A 25,201-nucleotide genomic window follows, 5' to 3' on the forward strand; every position below is an offset into this window, starting at 1 on the left:
TTTTGTATAAAATAAAAAATAAATTATTGATTAATTATATTAATATCTTGAAAAAATAAACATAAAAAAAATTACTAAAAAAACTTATATTAAAAAAAAAAACATGCATAACTCATAACTTAAGTCGTGAGATTAAAATAAGTCTATAGAAAAAACTTGAAGATAATCATAAAACCAATATTTTTTAAAAAAATTAATGCAAAATGATAAGATCATACAAAGTCGAGTTTCCAACAAATTAAATATTGAAAGATAAAATTAAAAAAAAAAAAAATTACACAAACGGATCTAAAACAAATGAGGGTGAAAAAAATATTAATTAGAGAGATAAAAATTTTCAATTGAAGAGTTAAATTGAATTGAAAAAATAGCTTTAATAGCAATAAAAATAAATAAAAAGAATGAGGGTCAAACTGATAAAAAATAAAATAACAAAAAATTTGATTTGAAGGATGAAATATAAAGCTAAAAAAACTTTAACTAAAGTGTCAAAGAGAAAAATATAAAAAGAAAAAAGAGGACCAAAATGAAAAACAAAACATATGAAAAATTGTAATTGAATGACTAAATTGTAAAAAAAAAAAATCATTAAAAGGAATAAGAACAAAATAAAAAATTAAGAGAAAAAAAATGAGAAATTGTAATTGAAAGGAAAAAAATTCTATGAATGGAAAAAGAATGAAATAAAAAATAAATAGAATGAGTATTGAAATTGAAAAGTGAAAAATAAAAAGAAAAATGATGTACATTACCTATCAAGAGAGGAAAAAAAAAAAAAGTCAAACGACCACTAGATACAATCTGATTATCGTAATTTATCACATGCTACTCCACATGAAAGAAAACACAGTGATGCATTTAGAATGACAATAAAAAGCTAATTTTAACCACTAAATGGTGTTACATGCATTACTTAAATGGCACAATGCTACATATTTGTGTTGAACAACTTTTTTCATTAATAGATTATAAAATAATATAAAAATATCTCTCATGATCGTAATAATTAAACAAAATACTTGTTCAAAAATACTCTCAAATGCAAATGTTGTTTTTTTTTTGTTTTTTTTAGGTTAAAAATGTACTCTCATTATAAATGGATATTTAAAAACCCCAAAAAATCCTTATCCGACAAGTTAATAATTTTTTTACACTAGAAAAAAAATAAATATTTTTACTTTTAAAAAGGTTATAAAAGATAAAAAAAGATTGACTAACCGTTCTAAATTTTATTGACTTTTAAAATAAAAAATATTTTTATTATGCTGAATAATTTAAAAGAAAATAAATATTTTTATAAATATTTTTAATAACCAATAAGCTATTAAAAAAAATCAAAACAACTCACCCTCAAGGTTTTATTTTTTTATACAATAAAATGATAATTTTACTATAGCAATATATAATAAAATATGTCTTAGGCTAGTGAAACTCGTTGATTTTAGAATTTTTGTTAATTGTTAATGCTATTATGGGTCGCCAACCACTGACATTTGAGGCTGCTGGCAATTATGCCCGTTATTTCTTTTCTAATTAATTAGCTAGAGTTCTTTGACAAAATGATAATTGTGGGAAATATACGCAAGCTTGACATTATATAAATAGAATATTATCTACTCAACTAAAAAGAAATGGGGTTTATATGAACAACAAGGGAGATTCATTCATTTAAAAAAAAAACATTTTATCTTCCATTTTTTTATGAATGAATTCCTTTTAGCTTCTTTTTTTAATTTTTTTTCAATATTACATTAATTTTAAAGTAATCTTTATAATTTATTTTAATTTATTTTTTTATAAAATTATCTCAATAACAAACATCCTAATATTTTGTTTATACTCAATTTTGTTAGTATCTATTTTCTTATTATATCATTAAATAAAAAATAGTTAAAAAAAAAGTTATTAAACTTAATAAAGTTCATGATTGGGATTAAGAGTTTAACGACTTAAATTGTGAAGTTTGAGTCAATTTAATATGTCATCATCTCAATATTAAGAAAAAAATATCTTGAAATTTCTTTTAAAGTCAAACCACTTTTTTTAATGGTCGTCTAAAAAAATTTGAATAATTATTACATGATTGAGTTATTATAAATTATAAATTATCCAAGTGTCTGATCTCTAATGGTAATATATAAATTACTAGTGAAAATTCTTCTAAATTCTTTTAGAATAGAGAGATTGCTATGCTTTTAAATGTTATATCTTTTATTTTATGTTTTCTAGGTGTTTTGTACTATATTGTACAGCTAGAAAATAAGAGGCATATTATTCTACTTATAGAAGAACTTGAAAACCCTATAAATAATAAAATATTAATTTTTTTCTTGAATAATATCAAATATATTATTTCAAGATAATTGTAGAAATTTATTCATTCAAGTCTATCCTTGATTTTCTTAGGCCTAGAATAATAATTATAAGTATAAAATACATTTTATTTCTCAATTTCTACAATTTATTTACAATTAAGTCCAACTTGATTAATCACTACAATTTAAGTTAGGACTAAGTCCAACTTGATTAATCACTACAATTTAGGACCAATAGTTCTTATATATGTGATCTATTAGATTGCTCTATAAGTTGATCCAAATATAAATCATAATTTTAAATAAAGTAAAATAAAATAAATTATTTTATTATCAATTTAACAATTATTTGATTTATATTTGAAAATCAAGTATAATATTTAACGGCCTGCTATGATCTTTTAAATATTATAAAATTCATAAGTGGTTTCATTTAATTTTTAAATATCAAATTTCTCGGTATAATTATTATCATTCTAGTAATAATATTTTGATTTAGACATTATAGCATAAGATATATTTATTTTAATAAATTATATTTGTTCTCAGTATCATAACTATTAATTATTTAAATAAGATTTAAGTCTTTTTTTGGTAAGAATTTGCATTCCATTATTGTATTTCTAGATTCTAGAAAAATAACTATTTGAATAAATATACTTTTGTCTAATCTTATGTTATACTCACCGTTTGGTTTTTATGTCAATTGTCTTGCCCATGTGTTCGCATCAACTCCGCCTTTGCCATGGACACATCTCACCTTGTTCGCCCAGCCTCCTTTTTCTATTTTATATTCCTCATCCTTCGGCAATATCATCCTTTCTAACAAGTTTGAGTCTCATTATCTCAACATAACATGTTATACTACCCTTTTTCTCGATTATGTTTGTCAAAATAATTTATTTTTGATATATCCTATTAAAACAATATAAAAATATTAATTTGAAAATAATATTTATTTATAAAAATACTTTTAAAGTAAAAAAAAGGACTCATATGCTTCAAATCCATCGAGTATCGTCCCTGATTTGTCCTTTTCATCTGTAATAGCTCATCCATAATGTCTTCGATCGTTACCAGGAAAGAGAAGATTGATGTTGACGTGGCAACGACCCAACAGTAGAGACCAGTTTTTTGTTCACACTTTAGTTTAAAGAAGAAGCCCATTATGTGACAAGATGCCATGAGCTCTGAGTGTTTTTCGATACGTGACGTAAGCTACGGCTACAGTGATTATTTTTCATTTGATTTGTTTTTCATTAAAAAAATAATTAAAACTAGTTTTGTTTTTCAAAAATTAAAATTAATTCAAATCGATTATTTCAGTTTTTTAGAAAAATACTGATTCAAATTAACCAGCTCGATCTTTTTTTAATTTGATTTATTTTTTGAATTTGACTTGATTTTTTCTAATTTAAAATATTTTTTTTATGGTTTGGTTTTTTAGTTATTTTTTTCTAATTTTTTCAGTTTAATCAATTTTTGGTTTTTTTACTTATCCCTAAAATGAGTTTTTAAAATTTAAATTTTTATAATTACAAATATTTCAATATACTAATATAAAAAATATTTTTTTTAAAATAAAAAAAATATTATTTTAATATATTAAAAAAACATTTTAAACTATAATTTTTACCATATTCTCAAACATACATCTAATAATTTTCATTTGTGATCCAATATTTGTCATTGAGTCCTTGTTTTAACCTTTTCCAGTACAGAGCTGAGTTTGGGTTAGCTGCAGTTGAATTTGAAAAATATTTAAAATATAAATGAAGCAAATAGATTGCATATTGAATTAATAGACCATATCTTGCAAAAATACATAGCATCAAAACCTTTTTTTGTTTTTTTTCGGTTTCTCATGTTATTTAGGAGAAATAAAAAAAAAGTCAGAAAATATTTCTCTAACTTGTAGTATTTTTTTTAAACCTATTACCCATAAATTTTTTAATTCAAATATAGTTATGAAAAAATACTTCTTAATAGTCATGTCAAAATAAATTTTACATATTTAATTTTAAATCCAAGTAAAATAAAAAGTCGAGTTAATTTTTAATTTTAATATTTTTTTCAATTTTATCTTTCCTTCATCTTCGCTCAACTATCTTTCCCATCCATCGGTCCGCTACCAAGCAACCAGCATTGACAATCTACAACTTGTAACGTGGAAATGGATCCCTAGCTATAACATCAAACAATCCATTCATTGTTCTATAGAGAATCTTGCTAGTTATCTGATCTAGTTTGAGCGAGTCAAACAATTAAGAATTTTTTAAAAAAGTCCACTATATTAGAAATTATAGAGCTTGCTGATCAGTTAGTAGCTTGGGTGTCTTGATAAAGGCAAACACTGTCTTCAAAACCCTGTCTGGTAGCGTCACCTGTTGGCGACAATGCACAGAGATAGAAAGCGAGAATTCACAATAGAGGCGACACTTGATTTGTATCAGCCCAAAACCTTTTCAGTGAATTGTAAGACCAGAACTGCACTGTCTCGAAAGCAGGCAATACATGTAGACAGGGAGGTTCTAATTGCTATATAGAACTACTGATTCCAGGCAAGAACAAGTTTATGGTTTGGCCCAGTGGCATGCAGCATGTCTTTTTCCATAGCAAAACAGGAATGACACACCTCAACTCCAATGCCAACCACTAGCATGAAAAGGATATCATATTTATGTGACCGAAAGTACAAATTTCTACCTCAATAAACTTCCATGGAAATGATTATCAACATTTCAAATTATTCCCTTACAGTTCATTATATAAATACAGAGACGAATGACCCTTTATTCCATAGGAGAACAGCATACGGACACCTGAGTCCTCTCTTCTAACCCCTTTAACTTATAGAACAAAACCATGCTTGTAAAATCGAAAAAGTAATAGCTTTATGAAACCCAACGGACAAAATTCCACAACAATGATCAGAAAAATTTCAAATTATTCAATTCCATTCTGTTAAATAAGCACAGTACACAACTACAAGATTAGTACTCCCAAGCAACAAAAGAAATTAATTTTACCTACGAAAATTTGTAAGCAAATACCAAAACAGCCACCAGGACATAAATCATATTACAAACAGAAGCACCTGAATTTTTGAAGCAGCCCAGAATAAGAAACTCTTAGCTAAAGTAGCTGAAGTCGTTTACAGAAACAAGAATACCAGATCCTCTCTGCATTGGATGATTTAAACCTCAAACAGTAACCTTTTCGTTTTTATGCTTTGCTTTACTGCAATTAAAAAAAATATCAACTCTTCATTAGCACACTGATTAGTGTCAGTTCCAAATAACAATGTCTGTCAACTCAACTAGCAGCCTGCCCCTATCATGTTGTCATATTGCACTAACCTCTCACCACAAATGTGTTCACCTCAATTCATATACAGTGCCTGGCTTGCCAATATTTAGGAAAACCTAACCCTACTAAACTATAACATGAAATAGTCAAACCTAGAAAAAAAGAACATAGTAATTCAATTGAACTCTCTTGCTATCCAAAAGTAAAATAGGAATCCAATGTCAACCTCACAAGCAAAGCTCAAAAATGTTAAACAATCCAACATAATTGCCTAATGTTCAGAGTTGCACAAGCATTTGACATTTATTCCACTGAGAGATATCAGCTGACCTTGGATAACTTGCATATCTAAAACATAGTAGTAGGTGAAATAGCATTTACGTTAACTGATATGCACAGCATGTTTTAAATCCCTGAGAGCATTGAGATAGGCAACATCATAAGGTCTTATAATGCTTGAATATTCACAAGTTTTTCAGAGATTTAAAAATGAAAAAAAGAAAAGGGAAATGAGCAAATTTGCTTGCTATAGAAAGTAAAATCCACAGGCAATTAATGAAGAAGATGGATGAAAGTTTCACAGAGCTAAATGTCGAGAAGACTTTCAAAAGTACAAAACAGTTGATTATCAAAATAATATATTTTCAAGCAGCATCAGCATTACGCAGGCATTTCCCAGGTTGTTAATAACAAAAAAACTCATCTTGCCACTAAAACAACCAATTTGCATACACGAGAAAAGGCCTTTTACTCATTAACTCAAGTATTAATTGATCATTCCCCAACTGGACTACTTACACATTGCTTTTATATTCAACCACAGCAACTAGACCAGTGCCCAATCTCAAAACTTTAAGGCCTAGCAAAATCAGATGCAAGCACCGAACAAAGAAAAAGAAGAATGAAAAAGACATGAACTTTAACTCTAACTTAACAAATTTATCATCTACTCAGATTCAGCTGACCTCCTGTCCTGTACAATAGTCAGCCACAAAAGGAATTCTAGTAACAGGAAAATGTGCCCAAGCTCTTACATCATAGAATTCATTCATTATTCTATAAAGGTTCTTGTTTATGATCTAAACTAGTCTCTAGTAAAGTACCCGAGCAAGAGCTTTTTAGTAAACCCACTATGTTAGAATTCAAACTTGCTGATCAATTTGTACCTTAGGTGTCAAGATAAAGGCAAACACAGTGTTCAAAACCCTGTCTGGTTTCGTCATCTGTTTACAACAATGCACAGAGACAGAAAGCAAACTCAAGATAAAGGTGAAGCTTCATTTATAGCACCAAAATTTTTTCAGAGAATTATTAGACCCCAACTCTGTTGTCTAAATAACAAATACCACACCCCCTTGTTTTCGCAAAGCAAGCACATATTCAGACAGGAGGTTCTAATAACTATATTGAACTACAGGTTCCTTGGAAAAACAAGTTTAAAGTTTGGCTCAGTGATATGAAGCTTTTGCCTTAAACATGGCTGATTCCATAGCAAAACAAGATAAGTACACCTCAACTCTTATCCCCATCACTAGCATGAAAAGGATGGCAGACTTGTGTGACCACAAATTACGTATTTCTAACCAAACAAACTCCCACAAGAATTATTATCAACATTTCAAACTATTCGCTTCCAATTCATTAAGTAGACAGAAACGAATACCTCTTTATTTCAAATGTCACTACAAAATCTAGTACTCCTATTCTACAAAACATAATAATAATAACAATAAAAAAACAAATCGTATATGCACGCCTGAGTTCTCCCCTCTTCTAATCCCTTTTGTTTATATAATACAATTATGCTTCTTAAAAAGAAAAAGAAAAAGAAGCAATACCTCTATGAAACCCAAAGGACAAAACTCGACAACAATGATGAACAACATTTCAAATTATTCAATTCCATTCGGTTAAATAAGCACAGTAAACAACTACAAAATTTAATACTCCCAAGCAACAAAATGAAATCATTTTGCCATCCAAAATTTGTAAGCCAGCACCCAAAAAGCCACCAAGACACAAACTTCTTTACCGATAGAAACACCTAAGAGGACTTTCTCCCGAGACGCTTCCTAAGCTTCTGGTACTTATGCTTGTTCATCTTCTTCTTCCTCTTCTTCTTCACACTATCAGCCCACAAAGTCCTGGAATCATCAACATCCTCCTCCATAGCCTTCACTTGACCAAAACCAGTTGCGGAAATAGGATTTAAGCAAAACCCAAAAGGGAAATTCGGGTAATAAAACTGCAAGGGTTTAACATCCTGTGTGGGTAGAGCGTTTACGAGAGGAATTGGGTTGTCTGAGAAATCTGATTTTGTTGTGCCGGGAAGGAGAGAGGTTGTTGTTGCTGTTAGGTAGTTGGGGTCAGAGAGTTGTGGGGTTTTGAGGGTTGAGGTTATGATTCTTAAAGAAGGTGTTGTAGGGGATGTTTTTGAGATTAGTTTGTGGATTATGTTGACCATTTTTTGTGTCTTTTCTACGAGAAAGAAGTGATCTGGGAGCACGGACTGCGTCTGGTTTTGAGGTTTGCTCTTCGAATCTTGCGGCTGCGAGGTTTAACACGGAAAAGGAAAACCCCAGAAAAGACACACAGTTTGTATCTGAAGAAGACACGTCGTCGTTTCGAATGAAGTGAAAAGGAATTGTAAAAAATGCCCCCACGCAGGATCGAACTACGGACCTTCAGTTTACAAGACTGACGCTCTACCACTGAGCTATAGGGGCATCCGCTTACCTATCTAATTTATGTTTATTATAATAATATAAATAACTAAAACGACATTTATGTATGCAGGGAGTGGAAAGGAGAAGATCACAAAAAAAAAAAAAAAAAGGAGGGAAGGGCTTTGAAGTTGCGAATGGAGGAAGTCACTTTCGATCCAGTATGCTTCTCTTTCTTTCCTGAATAAGGAAATTGTTCATGTATATATACATTGTTTGTTATTTGTGCTAATTTGTTGTATGTTGTTGACATAATTGTTTAGGGTTTGATTCAAGCTATTTTCAAGCACATCTGGACCCGGAGAGCCCTAGGTTTGCATTTCCCATGACTCCCGCCTTTTTTCTTCTTATGGTTTTTTTTCTTCTTGTGTTTGGATTTTAATAATAATAATAATAATTTATGAACATTCATGGCTATTTCAGAGCGCGAGAAAAACGAAGGCAATGACGGTACGGAATGCGAGGTAATTAACTTTGATGATTTCTTTTTCCTATTCTGTTTCAAATTCGGATTTTTATATTATTATTAATTTAGCAGGTTGGAACTGGAACATTGAAGAAGACTCGAACCACTTCTGGTATTTCATTATTCATATGATTCCTTTCTCTTTTTTTAATGTGTAATTATGGGCAAAATGTTATTGATGTTTTTTTTTGGATGCAGCTAATTCCAATGCCCTAAAACTGAGTTGCGAACTTCTCCGAATTTTTATTACAGGTTTCGTGCTTGATGATGGTTAAATGTCTGGATTCTTGTTTTGTTCCTTTACTATAAAGCATTGTTGTTAAACGGTTGGTATCATGGTGTGGTATGCATGTGCAGAGGCAGTGCAGCGTTCTGCTATGATTGCTGAAGCAGAGGGAGCTGGTAAGATTGAAGGGACTCACTTGGAGAGGATTCTTCCTCAGTTGCTTCTGGATTTTTAAGATATTTAAATGGCATGCATAAAGAATGGTTTTTTTCCTTTTCTTTTTCTAATCCAAACTGTTCAATTTGTGGATTTAGATGGTAGTGCATTTTTTATTGTTAGATAGAATTATTGACATGAAGATCATTTGATGATCTATAATTGTCTTCCTGCAATGCGATGGAATTTCTTTTCTTTTATTTTGTACTTCTTTCTTATTTGGTACTGTGCATGTCAATGGAGTTCACAATTTGGTGCTCTTGGTTTTTGTTGGTTTTGCCAAGCTTGCTGCGGCAAAATTAAGTCATTGAATGTGACTCGTGATTGTTTTTCATATGGTAGACATATTCTTGATCAACTGCTTCTTTTAAGAGTAAATGATTGTTCCTGACCAGTAATTGAATTTATTTGGAATATAAATCAAGCAATCACGGAATGGATGGTCCCACCCAAACACACTTTTTGTTCGATAGAGCTATATTGGAAGAAGGATGAGAAATTGCTCCATGTTTCTTCCATTTTGTTCTTTAAGTTAATTAGGCTGATGTATCGAGTGCCTGTTTATTAGTTTGTAGAGCTGTAATGTGGAAAACGTATTTCCTTGTCTGATGTGACCTTTTTCTTTCTTTCTGATATCTGGGACAACTTGTGGGCTATGTAGTTCTGAATATTGATCCCTAACAGAGATTGCTTGCAGAGTGTTATTATACAACTTTTAGGTCTGACAATTAAACCCATGTAGAATTCCATTCTAGGAATTTAAATAGTTTTCCTTGGGCTTCATGTTCAACAAGCTGAAAACCATTGAAAAAGTGAACCCCTGATCCATTTCTAGCACTTGCTTGGCTTGGAAAAATATTTCTAGCACTCTTCACATGTTGAGGGCAATTATCATGCTGTCATGGAAGTGTTGACTTGAATGTTTCTTCCTATTTGGCTTTCGATGAAAAGAGGGAATGATTACAAGTAGAAAGGGATTTTGTGGACTTGATTGGTTGCTTTAGAGGAAAACTCGTTTATTTTTCTCAACAATGTAGTGGAAGGCTGTGTCATGGAACTTGCATTCTTGAACTCTACTGTCTTGATCTTGTTGCAAAAACCCTGCCTTTTCAAAGTGCTTATTTCAAGAAAAATATTTTCGTGGTATGATTGCAAGTTGAAAAAACTTGGCATAACCACGGTGCAGCTCAACCATCCATGGATTTTGTACGCGCTGGATCTTATGCAAGGCTTGTTTCTCATATTGGTTGCATTTCCTGCTGCTGTTTCTTCCATGTTAACCCAGAATCTTTTAGCTGCTTTCGAGCAAGATGATGTCTAACAGTTTATTTAACAAAGCGACCTTTACCAGGCTGATTTTTATTCCATGGATGATTTCTAGCCCCAGATCTAAGATTACCCGCTCCCGCTCCCTGCAAGCATGACTGGATTTGTAATTGATTTGCGTGGATATCACTTCTGTTTTGACTCAAATGAAGAAATGAGTTCCTTTTCAAGTATGAATCCATATACTAAAAGAACGCTTAATCAAGCAGCTTTCTTCCCTGGAAAGAGCAGAGGGGAGAGAAAGACTCGTATTCCAGTTGTCCTTGCCACCTTCAGAATCAACGCCAACAAGAGTTGCATGCTATACAAATGAAAAGATCCGATTGGTAATCAAGATTTATCCCTTTTTTCTTTCCTTCTTTCACATTTAATTTCATAACAAGGGCTACCACTTTCTTTCCTTTGCGATCCGCTTTGTCAATAAGATTATCTTCTTCCCCTGTCTCTCGTTTATCGCAGAAAACTCTCCTGATCGTCAAGGGTGTATCTATGTATGCCAAACATTTTTCTAAGTACAGTAAAGAAAAGTTGACAGTAGTAGCTGTTAACATTATGCTATTTTCTCCTTGCTGTTACTCATGCAGAATAGAATTTGTATCAGTTAGATTTTGTTTGTAACAAACCAGAATTATAGGGGTCTTTCAATAGAAGTCCAGGATTATCAACTACTGCCTTCTGCAATAATAAAGGCAGGTGTATTGATGAAACTTTTAACTTGAAATAGGAAACAGAATATTATGAATGAAATTTGTAGATTGAAACACATTTTATCATGGTATCACAGCTTAAATCAGTACTGATACATTCTTTCTCTGTATCGTCTCTTTCTCAGTTTGTATATTCCTTCACCGTTCTTTTCACCATCCAATCCTGCATTCTTGAATATTTCTCTACAAATAACTATTGACACATTCTTTCCATGTATCGTCTCTTTCTCAGTTTGTATCCCTTCACCATTCTTTTCACCATCCAATCCTGCATTCTTGAATATTTCTCTGTCAATCTTGCATTCTTATCACCTTTCTCTCAAAAAAAAAAAAAAATGTTAGCCTGTACAATCCTTCACCTTGCATTCTGATCTTGCAATCTGTTATTGAATCTTTTCCCCTGATAATCTTGCATTCCGATCAGTCTCTATCATTCTTGTTTTTACATGATGAATGATAAAACAAGAGTCGACACTCTTTATCCATGTACAAACTGACACTCTTTATCCATGTACAAACTGAAAACTCTAGATTCACAACCGGTGTTATTCTTACTAAAACCAATTACGATGTATGGTCTTAGATCATGGAAATACAAATTACAGGAAGAGAAAAGCATGAATAATTATGGGCAAAACACAACCCCTATAAGAAATACAAATTGCAGGAAGAGAAAAGCTTGAATATATTATGGGCAAAACACAACCCCTATAAGATACTGATGCTTCTTATTTAAGATGGTATGCAGAAAATCAAAAGGTTAAAGGATGGTTGTTAACGTCTATGTCACCATATATCATGAAAAGACACATTTGATTATGCACTACGCGAGAAATTTGGAATGCTTTGTTTAAAGCCTTTTACGATGGATCAGACAAATCACAACTCTTTTTACTTAACCAGAAAGCCTTCTCCATGAAATAGATGGGTAGACCATTATCAACATATTATGGTGATCTTATGGAATCTTTCAAGAACTTAATCATCGTGACAGAAATGAAATGAAAGACCTGGATGATGTTATTACTTATAGAAGATCTGTTGAAAGATTACGAGTACATATCTTCTTGAATGGATTGGATGCAGAATTTGAATAAATCCAAGGGGAAATTCTTAGAAAAGATCCGATATTGGATCTTGAAGAAGCTTATGCTTATATACATCGTGATGTTGTTCATGGAGTTACTTTAAATAATGAAGCTAGAGCCGGTCATGTTGAATCATCTACAATGATGGCACGACGAGCTAAGCCTAGAATATATCGATTAACTGGCCTTACCGTTGAAAAAATTTAGACATCAGAAACTCCAAACAACAATTATGAAATTGGAAAGGCAAAGTCAGAATATGTTTGCACGCACTATAGTGAGACTGGACATACAAAGCTAATATGCTAAGAACTAATTGGGTATCCTAAATGGTGGGATCCTGCTAAAGCATCTCATAAACGAAACTCATGACCAAATACTCATGCTTTAGTAATAGTGGTAAAACATCCTTTAACCAATACAATGTCCAACCTCACGACTAAAAAAGAATTTATGGCAGAACATCCTTTAACAAACACAATGTCCAACCTCACAATTAAGGAATAATATGGTAAAGTCTTTCATATTTCCACTCCTAATAGTATAAATGAATGGATAATTGATTCCAGAACTACTAACCATATGACCTTTGACAAGTTATGCCTTCAATCTTTAAAACCATCGGAACAATATGTTATATCTTTAGCAAATGGTACCTCGTCATTTGTTAATAGGGAAGGTTCTGTAATCCTTACTAAAAATATAAGTCTTGATTCCGTATTAGTTATTATAACTCTTAATTATAACTTACTTTCAGTTGCTCAAATAACTCTTGCTTTGTAATGCATTATTATTTTTTAGCATAACCTTTGTGTTTTGAAGGATATTCAAACTCGGAAGACAATTGGTTATGGTACTAAAAAGAGAAAGCTCTATTATCTGGATTTAACACTAACAAGTTCTCGCCAATTAACTTAAACATTCTCCATGAATAAATCTGCTGCAAACTTTGAATATGTTGCAAACTCTGAAATTTGATTATGGCATAAACATTTAGGTCACTCATCTTTTGGATATTTAAAGAAATTATTACTAAAACTCTTTGCTCAGCTACCTAACACATACTTTAAATGTGATGTATGTGAATTGGCTAAGAGCCATCAAGTTCCATTTCAAATCAGCATGAATAAAAGTCCAGCACCGTTTATGGTTGTACATTTAAATGTATGGGGTCCAACAAATACCTATTCTCTTAGTGGAGAATGATGGTTTATTTTCTTTATTGATGATCATACATATATAACATGGATTTGTCTAATGAAATGCAAAAGCAAAGTGAGTTCATTATTCAAACAATTTTATAAAATGGTAGCCATATAATATCGTTCTGTAATACAAGTTCTCCATAATGACAATGATGGAGAATTCGTTAATCAAGAGTTAAAACAATATCTAATTGATTATAGAATTGCTCATTAAGCCATTTACCCTTACACCCTTCAACAAAATAGGGTTGCGGAATGTAAGAACCGCCATCTTCTTAAAGTTGTTCGAGCTTTTTTATTTAAAGCTCATATGTCAACTAAATATTAGGGTAAAGCTATCACAACAATAACATATCTTATCAACCGGTTACCCTCAAACACATTAGGATTTCAGACCCCATTGAGTGTTCTTCATAAAATAATAGATTGTCCTGCCGTGTTGCATTTGTAACTAAGAGTTTTTGGATGTACACCTTTTGTTCATCTTCATAAAATGTTAAGGAATAAACTGGAGCTGCGATCACTCAAGTGCATATTTGTTGGTTATGCCCAGCATTAGAAAGGTTATTGCTACTATCATCCACCAACTCAGAAACTTTATGTCACTCTTGTTGTTGTATTTTATGAAGATAGACTATATTACTCTACCCTTGAATCCTCAATTCAAGAGTAAAACAAGGGTAATTGGCAGATGTGTTATAATGACATATATTACAAAAGATAAGTATTCTAGTAATACATCTTCACATGATGACATATATTATAAAAGATAAGTATTCTAGTAATACATCTTCACATGCCATGCAAGATGAAAATAGTGAAGAATATATAGAAGTATAACTCCAACAAACTACTAGCATTGATGAAAATTAAATAGAGGTACTACAACTAGAAACTTAGGTACCTCAGTTGCCAGTTCCCCCTTTCATAATATACCAATGGAACAATTACTTACCGTGTCTGAATCTGTAACTGAACTTTAAGAAAGTTCTAAAACTCAACTTAAAGTTCTGCCCCACATAACCATGAGAGGAAAACCTAAAACTGCATATGAACCACTTCTCACCTCTAAACCTCATTATCCTATGAGTAATTTTGTATCCTACCATAGATTATCAAAGGATAATGAAACTTTTGTGAATCAAATATCTGTTATATCTATTCCTAACAGTATGCAGGAAGCCTTAACTCTTCAAAAAAATGAGATCCTAGGTGGAAAGAAGTCATGAATGAAGAAATGAGATCTCTTCAAAAAAATTCCACATGGGACGTGGTTGAACTTCCTGCAGGAAAGGTACCGGTTGGATGGCAGTGAGTGTTTACCATTAAACATAAAGCGAATGGCACCATTGAAAGGTTTAAAGTAAGGTTTGTCGCCAAATGATATACTCAAACTTATAGGATTGATTATATGGAAATATTTGCACTGGTAGCCAAGATAAACATTGTTTGGATCTTACTATCTCTAGCTATGAATCTTGACTGCCCTTTATATCAACTTGATATAAAAAAAATCATTTTTGCATGGGGATCTCCAAGAAGAAATGTATATGGAATTATCTCCTGGATGCATTATGGAAATCAAATGAAGCACAAAGGTATGTAGATTAAAGAAATCCCTATACGGGTTAAAGCAATCTCCGAGAGCATGGTTTGGGAGGTTCACTAATTTCATGAAATCTATTGGTTATAAGCAAAGCAACTCATATGATACGTTATTCCTTAAAATAGAAAAAAAGAAAGCCATAACTCTGATTGTATATGTTGATGATATGATAATAACCAGAAATAATCTTGAAGAGTAGAAAGCATTGCAGAACTGTCTTGCCTGGGAATTTGAAATGAAATCTCTAGGTCATTTAAAATACTTTCTTGGTATCAAGATCGAAAGATGGAATTTTTTTTGTCTCAACAAAAGTATATCCTTGATTTGTTAAAAGAAACAGGTATGATAACATGTAGTCCCATTAGCAATCCTATAAAAGAAAACCTGAAACTGAATATACATGTACAACAAATCCACACTAATAAAAAATATTATCAGAGACTAGTGGGAAGATTAATGTATCTTGCACATATCGGACTTGATTTAGCTTATGCTTCAAATCTAATTAGTCAGTTTATGCACTCCCTAAATGAAGAGCATATGAAAGTTACTCGTATCTTGTATTACTTGAAATCATCTCTAGGTAAAGGAATTCTATTTAAAAAGAAGGACAACTTGAAGATTGACGGATGTACCGATATTGATTGGGTAGGGTCAATACAAGATCAACGATCTACATCGGGATATTTCACATTTGTGGGTGGAAATTTGGTCACTTGGCAAAGTAAGAAACAAAAGGTTGTGGCTAGATCCTCAGCCAAAACTAAATACAGGGAATAACCAAAGCGATATGTGAATTATTATGGATTAAAAATTTGATGTAGGAATTACAGATTGAGCAGATAAGTCCAATGAGATTGTATTGTGATAGCAAAACGGCATTTGATATTGCTCATGACCCTGTCCAACATGATAGAACTAAGCATGTTGAAGTTGACAGACATTTTATTAAGGAAAAATTAGAAGCAAAAATTATCGAAGTTCTTCATATTTGGTCTCAAGATCAACTTGCAGATGTGTTGACCAACTTAGTATCTAGCCAAGTTTTTCATATGAGTCTTGACAAATTGGACATAAATGATATATATGCACCATTTTGAGAGGGGGTGGTAACATTATGTTATTTTTTCATTGTTGTTACTCATGCAAAATATAATTTGTATAAGTTAGATTTTGTTTGTAACAAACTAAAATTATAGGGGTCTTTCCATAGAAGTCCAGGATTATCAACTACTGCCTACTGCTATATAAAGGCAGGTGTATTGATGAAACTTTTAATTTAAAACAGAATACAAAATATTATGAATGAAATTTATAGATTAAAACACATTTTATCAATAGCCTCCTTATAAAACTCCCCATTAGCACCCCATTAGCATATGTAATCTAAAACGTAGACATAAAGGAAGAAATGGGGGTAGGTCATGAGATTTGCACTGAACTTCGTTATAAACATGAACTAGTAGGATATAATGAAAATGTTAATGAATATGTTATGTAATCAGCTGATTGGTTACATGTAAACCTAATTTTATTTATGTAAAGCATATTTATTATTATTAAAGATTTATTATTTTTAATATTTAATTATATTTGATTAATGAATCTATAATAAAAATAAAGTCCGTGGAACAAAGATATTTTGCATAGTAAATTATAAAGTTATTATAATTATGAGATTCTTTTTGTATCAAAACATTGTTCCTAAATATTTTTTGTCAATGTTCTATTAAGGCTAAACATTAATTAGAGTTATTGAGACCGATGCATATTATGTTTTTCCTTTTATTAAAAAAAATAGTTGTTCTGATAAATGAAGGTATGAATGATATCTAAAACTAATATGCAGATACTTGTCAAATGACATGTATATTGAACTAGTTTGCAAGAACAATATATATAAAGAAATTACTTATTTCTATAAAAAAAGCTCATGTTATAGTTGTATAACTGATCTTTAGACTTGAAATTACTACTTTATTTTATGTAGGTAGTGTTATGTTTTGATCATTATTACATGTTGTCTTAATCAAGAGTAATAAATGAGCAGATATTGAGTTTGACCTAAACTATATGAAGGTATTTGAGTGATTAAAAAAAGATTCATCACCTTAAGTGAACTAGAAAAATATTTTATTTGTTCTTAAATAATATTAATTGTAAAAATCTTAGTCAATGTGGAATGAGATTTGAAAAGAGTTTTAATTTTTATTCAAAGAAACATGACTATAGTGTTGAGAACTAAAATAATTTAACAAATAGACATACATTATGCTATAATATCTAAAACAAAATGTTCTTAATAAAAAAATATTAATTACATTGAGAAACTGATCACTAAAAGGTTAAGTTAAATAACTTATGACTTTCATAATATTTAGCTACTTGATCTTCAAATATAAATCAATCAATGGTTGAATTGATAATAAATTATATTATTTAATTAATTTAATTTAGAATTATTATTCATATTTGAATTAACTTATTAGAGAACTTAATGGATGACAAACATCATAACCAGTGGTTATAAATTAAAATGAGATGATTAATCAAGTGACTTAAATATAAATAAATTTTAGAAATTAAGGTCTACAATATAATTAATATAAGGAATTACAATTCTAAACTTAGAAAAAATCAAATAGAGATTTAATTGAATAAATTTTTAAAATTACGCTAAAATAATATATGTGATATTATTTAAGAGGCAAATTGATAATTTTTATTTATTTATAAGGTTTATAGATTTCTCTATAAATAAAATGTTATGCTTCTTATTTTCTACACATGATAGTACAACAGTACAATATAAAAATATTTAAATACAAAATAAAAGAGCTAGTACTCAAAGGTATATTAATCCATCTCTTTTACAAGGTTTTATAAAAAAATTTATTGGTGGTTCATGTGAATTATTGTTATAGGTTGGATATTTGAACGATTTGTAGTTTGTGACAACGCAGCCTTGAAATAATTTTCAAAACCAAAAAAAAATATATGATTTTAAGATAACTTTCATATAAATCTTAAATAATTTTAGATCTTAACACAATTCTTAGAATTTTTTTAAAATTTAAAATTTATTATTTTTACTGTGCATGTGTATATAAGCTTTGAGAAAATCAACAAAAATAACTTGACTAAGAAATGGGATAGGTCAGAGGACTCGAGCTTAGTAAAATTCAGATTGAACACACTCAAATTATGTATTTTGGACAAATAACAAGAAACACGTTTGCAGCCCTGCCTTAGATATAAACTTAATAGTAACATTTAATGCAAATTCGAGAGATAAAATGAAAAGACTTTACGAAGCAACCCTTCTTTCATGCTTCATTATTCTTGGTTTCTTACACATCATTGCCTTCCATGCTTGTACTAGTTTTTGATTTGTGAAAGCATGCACCGAACATCCTTACTGTTAGGCCTCTGTTTGGGGTCATCCCTAGTGCAGAAGCAAGCAATTTTAAGAACCAGCACCATTTGGTCCTCTAGCCCATGGCCTACCAGCTTTGGATCAATAGCTTGACTTGGATTCTCTGACATCATGATATTTCTCATCCACTTAACTAAACTTAATTCACGAGTGCTTTGAAAGAACGCATCAGATGGAAGCTTTCCCATCACCAACACCCCAAGTACCACACCAAAACTGTAAATGTCACACTTGTCTGTGAATTTGAGTGTTTGGTGATACTCTGGTGCTATGTATCCCACTGTTCCAGCAACATTAGAAGTTGTGATGTGTGTTTTAGCGTCCGGCATTGCTTTAGCAAGTCCAAAATCGGCAATTCTAGCTTCCATGTCGTCGTCAAGAAGTACATTTGCGGGCTTGAGATCTCTATGGATAATCCGTGGACTGTGACTTAAGTGTAGGTACTCGAGTCCAGATGCCACTCCTACTGCAATTTTGTGGCGAGCTAACCAGTCCAATTCTCTTTTCCCTTCAGTAACTTGGTTCAACACATCTTGTAGACTACCATTTTTCATGAATTCGTAGACAAGATAATGACAATCAGGACGGGACACGTGAGCTAGAAGAGGAAGAAGGTTTCGATGCCTAATGTGGCCGACGGTATTGATCTCTGATTGAATTTGTCTCATTTTCTTGTTTAAAAGCTTGCTATCTTCTTCAGATAACTCGGCAGCATCTTTTGGAGGTTGAATTATCTTCTTTACAGCAATCATTTTTCCATTACTTCCAGGCAATCCAGCTTTGAATACTTCTCCACATCCACCTCTCCCGATGACTTCCAAGTGTGCAAGCCCATCATCTTTTTCCAAGAAAGCTAAATCCTCTGCTTTCTTGATCAATGGACTAAAGATTGCAGGGCCTAAATCTCTCCCTCCACCTTTTACTGCTGCCAATACAATCTTAAACAATAATGAGAACACGAACCCAGATAAGCTCCCAGCTACTGAGCCAGCAAGAAAACCGAGGAGCCACCCGGCGAGCTTTCTTTTGCTCTTCTTGTGCTTGTGTGCTGCTGCTGCTGATGATGGTGCAGGAGCTGGAGCAAGTTCAGTATATTTGCTTGCAGAAGAATTATTCTTTGATCCTGTACTTGTTGTATTCTCCTTCAATATGTAACGTTTTGGGTATAGGGGCCTTGAGGATTCACCTTTGCCAATCACTGGCACAGGTCCTTCAAGAAAACTGTTTCCTGAGAAGTCAAAGAATTGGAGATTGCGAAATGAACGTATAGATTTTGGAACCTTTCCAGTGAAGAGATTATTTGCAAGAGAAAGACTTTCCAGGTTGGGGAAGTGCTTTAAGAAACTCAAATTCCCAGAAAATTCGTTGCTCGAGAGATCAAGAACTCGAAGACGAACAAGTGATGATAATTCAGAGGGAATTTCACCGGAAAACTGGTTGTTTGCAAGCTCAAGAATCTCTAGTTTCTTGCACTTGACTATTTGGGCAGGGACCTGGTCAACGAGCTGGTTGCTGGTTAGTGAGAGTTCCTTGAGCTCAGACAGCCGTCCAATTGCCGGAGACAAGAACCCTGTGAGCCGTTGAGACTTGAAGACGAGTCTTGTGATTTTGAGCACAAAGGTGCTGTTGGGAGAGAGCCTCCTCTCACAAAACACCCCAGGGGAGTTACATGGTGTAGAGGAGGAGCTGCGTTGACTGTTGATGCCCAAGTCTTTTTGGATGGTTGAGAAGGCTTTGAGGTCCGAATGGTCAAGGTTCAATCTTGCACCAGCGAGGAGGAGGATAGATAGGAGAACGAAGATGGAGAGGTGGTGTTTGTGGTGAAGGACGGCCATTTTTGGTGGTATTTTCAGGTTAGATTTTGGCTTGGGACCGTTATGTCTAGTTTGCTTGATTTTATAAGCACGCCCTGTGCGTAGAAAACTGGAACAGTGGGGTCCATGACACGTGTGGAAAAACTGGAACAGTAGGGTCCACGACATGTGTTTTCCGTGTCTTGTTCTGACTAGCCATATTATATTAATACATAATATCATATTTTAATTTGAAATTTGGGCATTAAAACATGATTATGAAGCTAATTGCCAAGAACATTTGAAGCTACCACTGAGTAACACACTATCAAGAAAAAATGTTACAATTAGTTAGGAGCAAGGGGAGCAATTGACCAATAAAATATATTTGAAAATGAAATAACAGTTGTTTTTAATAAAAAAAATTTAAAAATAATATTTTTAAAATTAATATTTGGCATCTACACATCAAAATTATAAAAAAAAAATTATTTTTTTTGAATTTTCACCCAAATAAACTACAATCTTAAAGATTTTGCTTATCTTTATTTATTTATTCTAACAAATAGCCAACTAACAAGTTCACTAACATTACCTATGAGTTGTGTGGCTTGCTTGTTAATAAGAAAAAAAATTAAAAAACAACAATGCTTAATTAGAGCTTATCTAATTCAAATTAAATTATAAATTCACTTGAATTTAGACTAATTTACTCTAGAAGAAAATAATAGTTGAATGTGGTCGCAATAAAATGATTCATTCATATATATGTAAGGTCTATATGTGAATTGCAAAATCAACGATGGAACCATGGAAGAAGCAAAAAAAAAAAAATCAATTAATATACAGTTGCTATTAATTTTTTGGTAATTTGGTTATCTTATAATAAAATATCAACTATTATCAATAAAAAAAATCAATATACCGATGTAAATTATACAAATTCTCTTTGTATAAAAAAAATCAGTTGTTGCCTTTAATTTGCTATCATTTTTTAGTATATTTCTTTATTAATAATTTTTATTAAAATTAATGATCACATCTTTAATGAGCTTGTGCCACCCGTTCACGGCAAAATTAATCGACGGAGAAGCTTCCCCGAAGTCTTCAAGTCAACAGGTCTGGCGTTTTTTTGGCTGGTCAAGTCAAGCAAAAAGGTTCAAAAAATCTTTGGGATATTTAGAGCTGTCGATGTGACTGTGCAAGTTGAAGGTTTGTTTTTATTTTAAAAAAATTCGAATATTTTTTTAAAATTAATACTAAAAATAAATTTAGAAAATAGTTATAAAATATTATTTTAATATATTTTTAAATAAAAAATATTTAAAAATACTCTATCGTTTGTTTAGAAAAAGTTTAAGAGCGTGGTGTAAATCTTAAAAAATTTAACTTTTTACTAAAAATTAATATTATTTTATATTTTGGATTGTTTTAATATGTTAATTTTAAAAATAATTTTTAAAAATTAAAAAAAAATTCAATATATTTTAATAAAAAACACTTCCAAAAAACAATTATATCTTTAGTTTTAAAAATCTCGGAATTCATCACCGGATGGATAGCTTTTTTTCGAGTTTAGTTAGGAAACAAAATTCGTTTGTTGTTTTCATATACAGTATTACATATCAACATGCAATTCAAGTGCAAAGTAGGCTTTATATATACATTAGATTTAATTTCATTCTACAAGTATGATAAATTAGGCAATTACTTGTTTATTTATGGATAATTATTAGATATTTAGGATGTGATAAGCTATTAAAACAAAATATTAAATGTGCCCTTTTGTAGTGGATTTAAAAAAATTTATTCCAATTTTTATGCCTTCAAAACATGACGTTTTTTATAAAATTAAATATTTTTCTTAGAATTTGAATAATTTTTTAATGTAATTTCAATTTTATAGTATAGTAGAAATTAACCTTTCAATGTATCCTTGCCTATTACATCATTTATAATAAAATTGCTTATAAAAAAAATCAACCAATTGAAACTTGTAATTTATTCTTATTTTTTTAATATAATAAAATAATTCATGTTCATATAAACAACATGAAATAGTTTCAATTTAAAACCATACTTTTATAGTATAAAAAATACTTATATGTCATGCACATGATGATCAATTTAACTGTACATTTCTTATTTATTTTTGTATTTTAAAAGTATTTTTAAAAGAATTTGAAATTTTTTAATTTTTTATTTTAAATTAATATGCTTTTTGTTTTTAAATTAAAAATAAAAAAATATTATTTTAATATATTTTTAAGTGGAAATACTTTAAAGAGTAATTGCAACCACAACTACAAAACAAATTAAAAATTAGAATTTATTTATTTTTTATAAGAGGATATGATTGAAAAATAATATAATAAATAATAATATATTGTTTGGTCTTTTTTTTTTCCTTTTCTTTTTTTATAATTTTTTTTTTAACGAGTTCTAAATTACTGGTAGATCAAGATATCGTATTCTCTCTGTCCACTCACACTTTGCCGTCTCCCTAGGGCACGGGCCAAGAGAGAATTCTTCATGAAAGCTCCATCGAATTTTCAAGTTGTTTCCATTGAAAGTGAAGGGCTGATCGTCTCATATACGAACAAAGTTCCATATCATGTTGAATTTCTAGGTTAATCCCTCTAGCACACATCTCTTATTGGGGAGCTTGATACCATTCAAGTAAAGATAGAAAAAAAAATAAAAAAGTCAAGTCATCCATCAATTATCAATTGAGTGCACGAACTTTAATTTTTTTCGTTTGAGTACACTATTTTTTAAAACAAATTTCGATCATGCACACTTTTAATTTATGATGATTAAGTACATGAAATTTAATCTTATTATTATTATTACTATTATTCATCTTCTTTTCTTTTTGTTAAAGGACTAGAAACATGTTTTTTAAGGAAAAAAAAGTATTTATTCTAATTTTCTAAATCATAGTAGTGATCTAATCTAAATAGATAAATGATACATTGTATGTCTTAGTAAATAACATGTTATCTGATTAAATGCTCCTAGTTATTTTCTTAACGATGCTTCAAATGCACATCCCAAAAAATTTTCATTACCTTTTATTTTCATGCCCATAGATATTTTATGACAATTTAATTTAGTCACATATTTAAGTTTTTTTATTTGACTCTAATTTTTATATAACACTTCAATTTAATTCTAGATTTCATCCAATCTCTTGCTAATTGAAGTCCAATTAAGACCTAATCAAGAGGAGAGTATGTGATAAATAAAGAGACAAACAAGTTACTTATATAAAATTATCAGATTGTTAATTTTATGGGTTAATTGAACTTAATCGAAATTGATATATTATAATATATTTTTTAAATTTTATATTCAATTCCTTTATAACTCTTCAATTTAATTTTAGATTTAATGCAATTCAAGATCAATTTAAATTCAATCAAGGCCTAACCAAATTAAAAAAAAAAGAAAAAAAAAGATATATTATTTGATCAAATCAACTTGTTGTGATCGTGTCTATTACATGGATTCTAAATCTCATATGTTAACTTAGGTCAACATAATATGTCAATGTCCTTTTATTTTATTTTTTTATTTAATCTTTTGACATTTTATATTTTATATGACAGTTGGTTTATATTTAAATTAGGGTCAAATAGAAGTTAAAACGATGACAACATAATTCTTTTTAATCAGATTACCATTAGAATAATATGACTAAAGTTCGCTCTTGGCCCGTTAGGTTGAACAAGCTAAACAAACTCTTTTTTTTTTCTTTTTTTTTATCAATGCATATAATGATCGATTAATTTGATCTAATATACAAGTTGAGTTTTTAATTTTCATTTTAAATATTTAATTCCATGCAACAAAATTAAAATAATGAAACATTTTTTATGTAATAATTAGCTTTTCATCTAGCCCTCGGTGAATTATGAACAAAATAGAACTCACCTTCTTGTTTTCAAAGAATACCATTGAATTACAAGCGCAGTAATTGGTAAGTAAAATCAGCTGCTACCAAATATGTTCTCTGTCGTTTTCAATTTTTCATTTTTTTGAGAACATAAGAAAGAATATTTATTAGAATTTGAAGTTAGAATAAATTTAGGATGATGTTATTTTCAATCATCGGCTATTAGCTTGTTATTTCTATTGTATGATCTGTTTTTATTATTTAAATATACCATATCAAATATTAGTTTTATATTTATATCTAGAAAATATAGGTAAAAGTACATATTCTTTTTTTTTAATAAGGATAATTAAGATTTACCCTTTTAATCATCACCTGTCACCAAATTTAATTTCCTGAAAGATTTGTTTTTACTACAGTTCTTTTCCTTATTTCAAAGAATTTAATAGAGTAATAATTTTTTTAGTAAATTCAATTTTTATATCTAGTTATTTTTTAGTTAATTTTTAATTTTAATAATTAATAAACTGCATTCCAATAATACTTTAATTATGTTATAAAAAGATACTTTATAATTTTACTAAAAACAAAGAAAAATATGGTCTATCAATATAATTTATTAATAATTTTTTAGTAAATATGGTTTTCTCCTATCATTAATTGTGATATATCTTGGTATTATTGGATTTATCTTGAAAATTTTATTTAATGATATAATATATGTTTTGATATAATAGTGTTTGGTATTGCGGTAGCTATTGTGGCTGTGATTTAAAAAAAGTTGTTTTATAAAAAGTACTTTTAACTGAGGTTGGTTTGAAAAAAAAGGTGTTTAGTTAAAACTGTAGTTGAAATTGAGGTTGAACAAAAAATAATTTAATATGTTT

The 25,201-nt window shown here is 30.3% G+C and overlaps 3 protein-coding genes and 1 non-coding gene across 4 annotated transcripts; 1 reads left to right on the forward strand and 3 right to left on the reverse strand.

Moving 5' to 3' along the window:
• Window positions 1-7,450: 7,450 nt before the first annotated feature.
• LOC105136704 (uncharacterized) lies at window positions 7,451-8,202 on the reverse strand. The gene has a single exon (XM_011042143.1). It carries the CDS (start codon window positions 8,086-8,088, stop codon window positions 7,669-7,671), a length of 420 nt encoding a protein of 139 aa, XP_011040445.1. The 5' UTR covers window positions 8,089-8,202; the 3' UTR covers window positions 7,451-7,668.
• A 76-nt stretch (window positions 8,203-8,278) lies between these two features.
• Window positions 8,279-8,350, reverse strand: TRNAT-UGU (transfer RNA threonine (anticodon UGU)). The gene has a single exon. It is a non-coding gene; the product is annotated as a tRNA-Thr (tRNA).
• Window positions 8,351-8,401: 51 nt separating this feature from the next.
• LOC105136705 (centromere protein X-like) lies at window positions 8,402-9,459 on the forward strand. The gene is made up of 6 exons (XM_011042144.1): window positions 8,402-8,508; window positions 8,611-8,659; window positions 8,771-8,811; window positions 8,886-8,925; window positions 9,012-9,065; window positions 9,171-9,459. Exons 1-6 carry the CDS (start codon window positions 8,485-8,487, stop codon window positions 9,272-9,274), a joined length of 312 nt encoding a protein of 103 aa, XP_011040446.1. The 5' UTR covers window positions 8,402-8,484; the 3' UTR covers window positions 9,275-9,459.
• Window positions 9,460-18,359: 8,900 nt separating this feature from the next.
• On the reverse strand, window positions 18,360-20,507 carry LOC105136706 (leucine-rich repeat receptor-like serine/threonine/tyrosine-protein kinase SOBIR1). The gene has a single exon (XM_011042145.1). The coding sequence runs from the start codon at window positions 20,456-20,458 to the stop codon at window positions 18,566-18,568; it is 1,893 nt and encodes a 630-aa protein (XP_011040447.1). The 5' UTR covers window positions 20,459-20,507; the 3' UTR covers window positions 18,360-18,565.
• Between the last annotated feature and the right edge of the window lie 4,694 nt (window positions 20,508-25,201).

This window comes from Populus euphratica, unplaced genomic scaffold (genome assembly GCF_000495115.2).
Source record: "Populus euphratica unplaced genomic scaffold, PopEup_1.0 scaffold60.1, whole genome shotgun sequence".
Lineage (NCBI taxonomy): Eukaryota > Viridiplantae > Streptophyta > Magnoliopsida > Malpighiales > Salicaceae > Populus > Populus euphratica.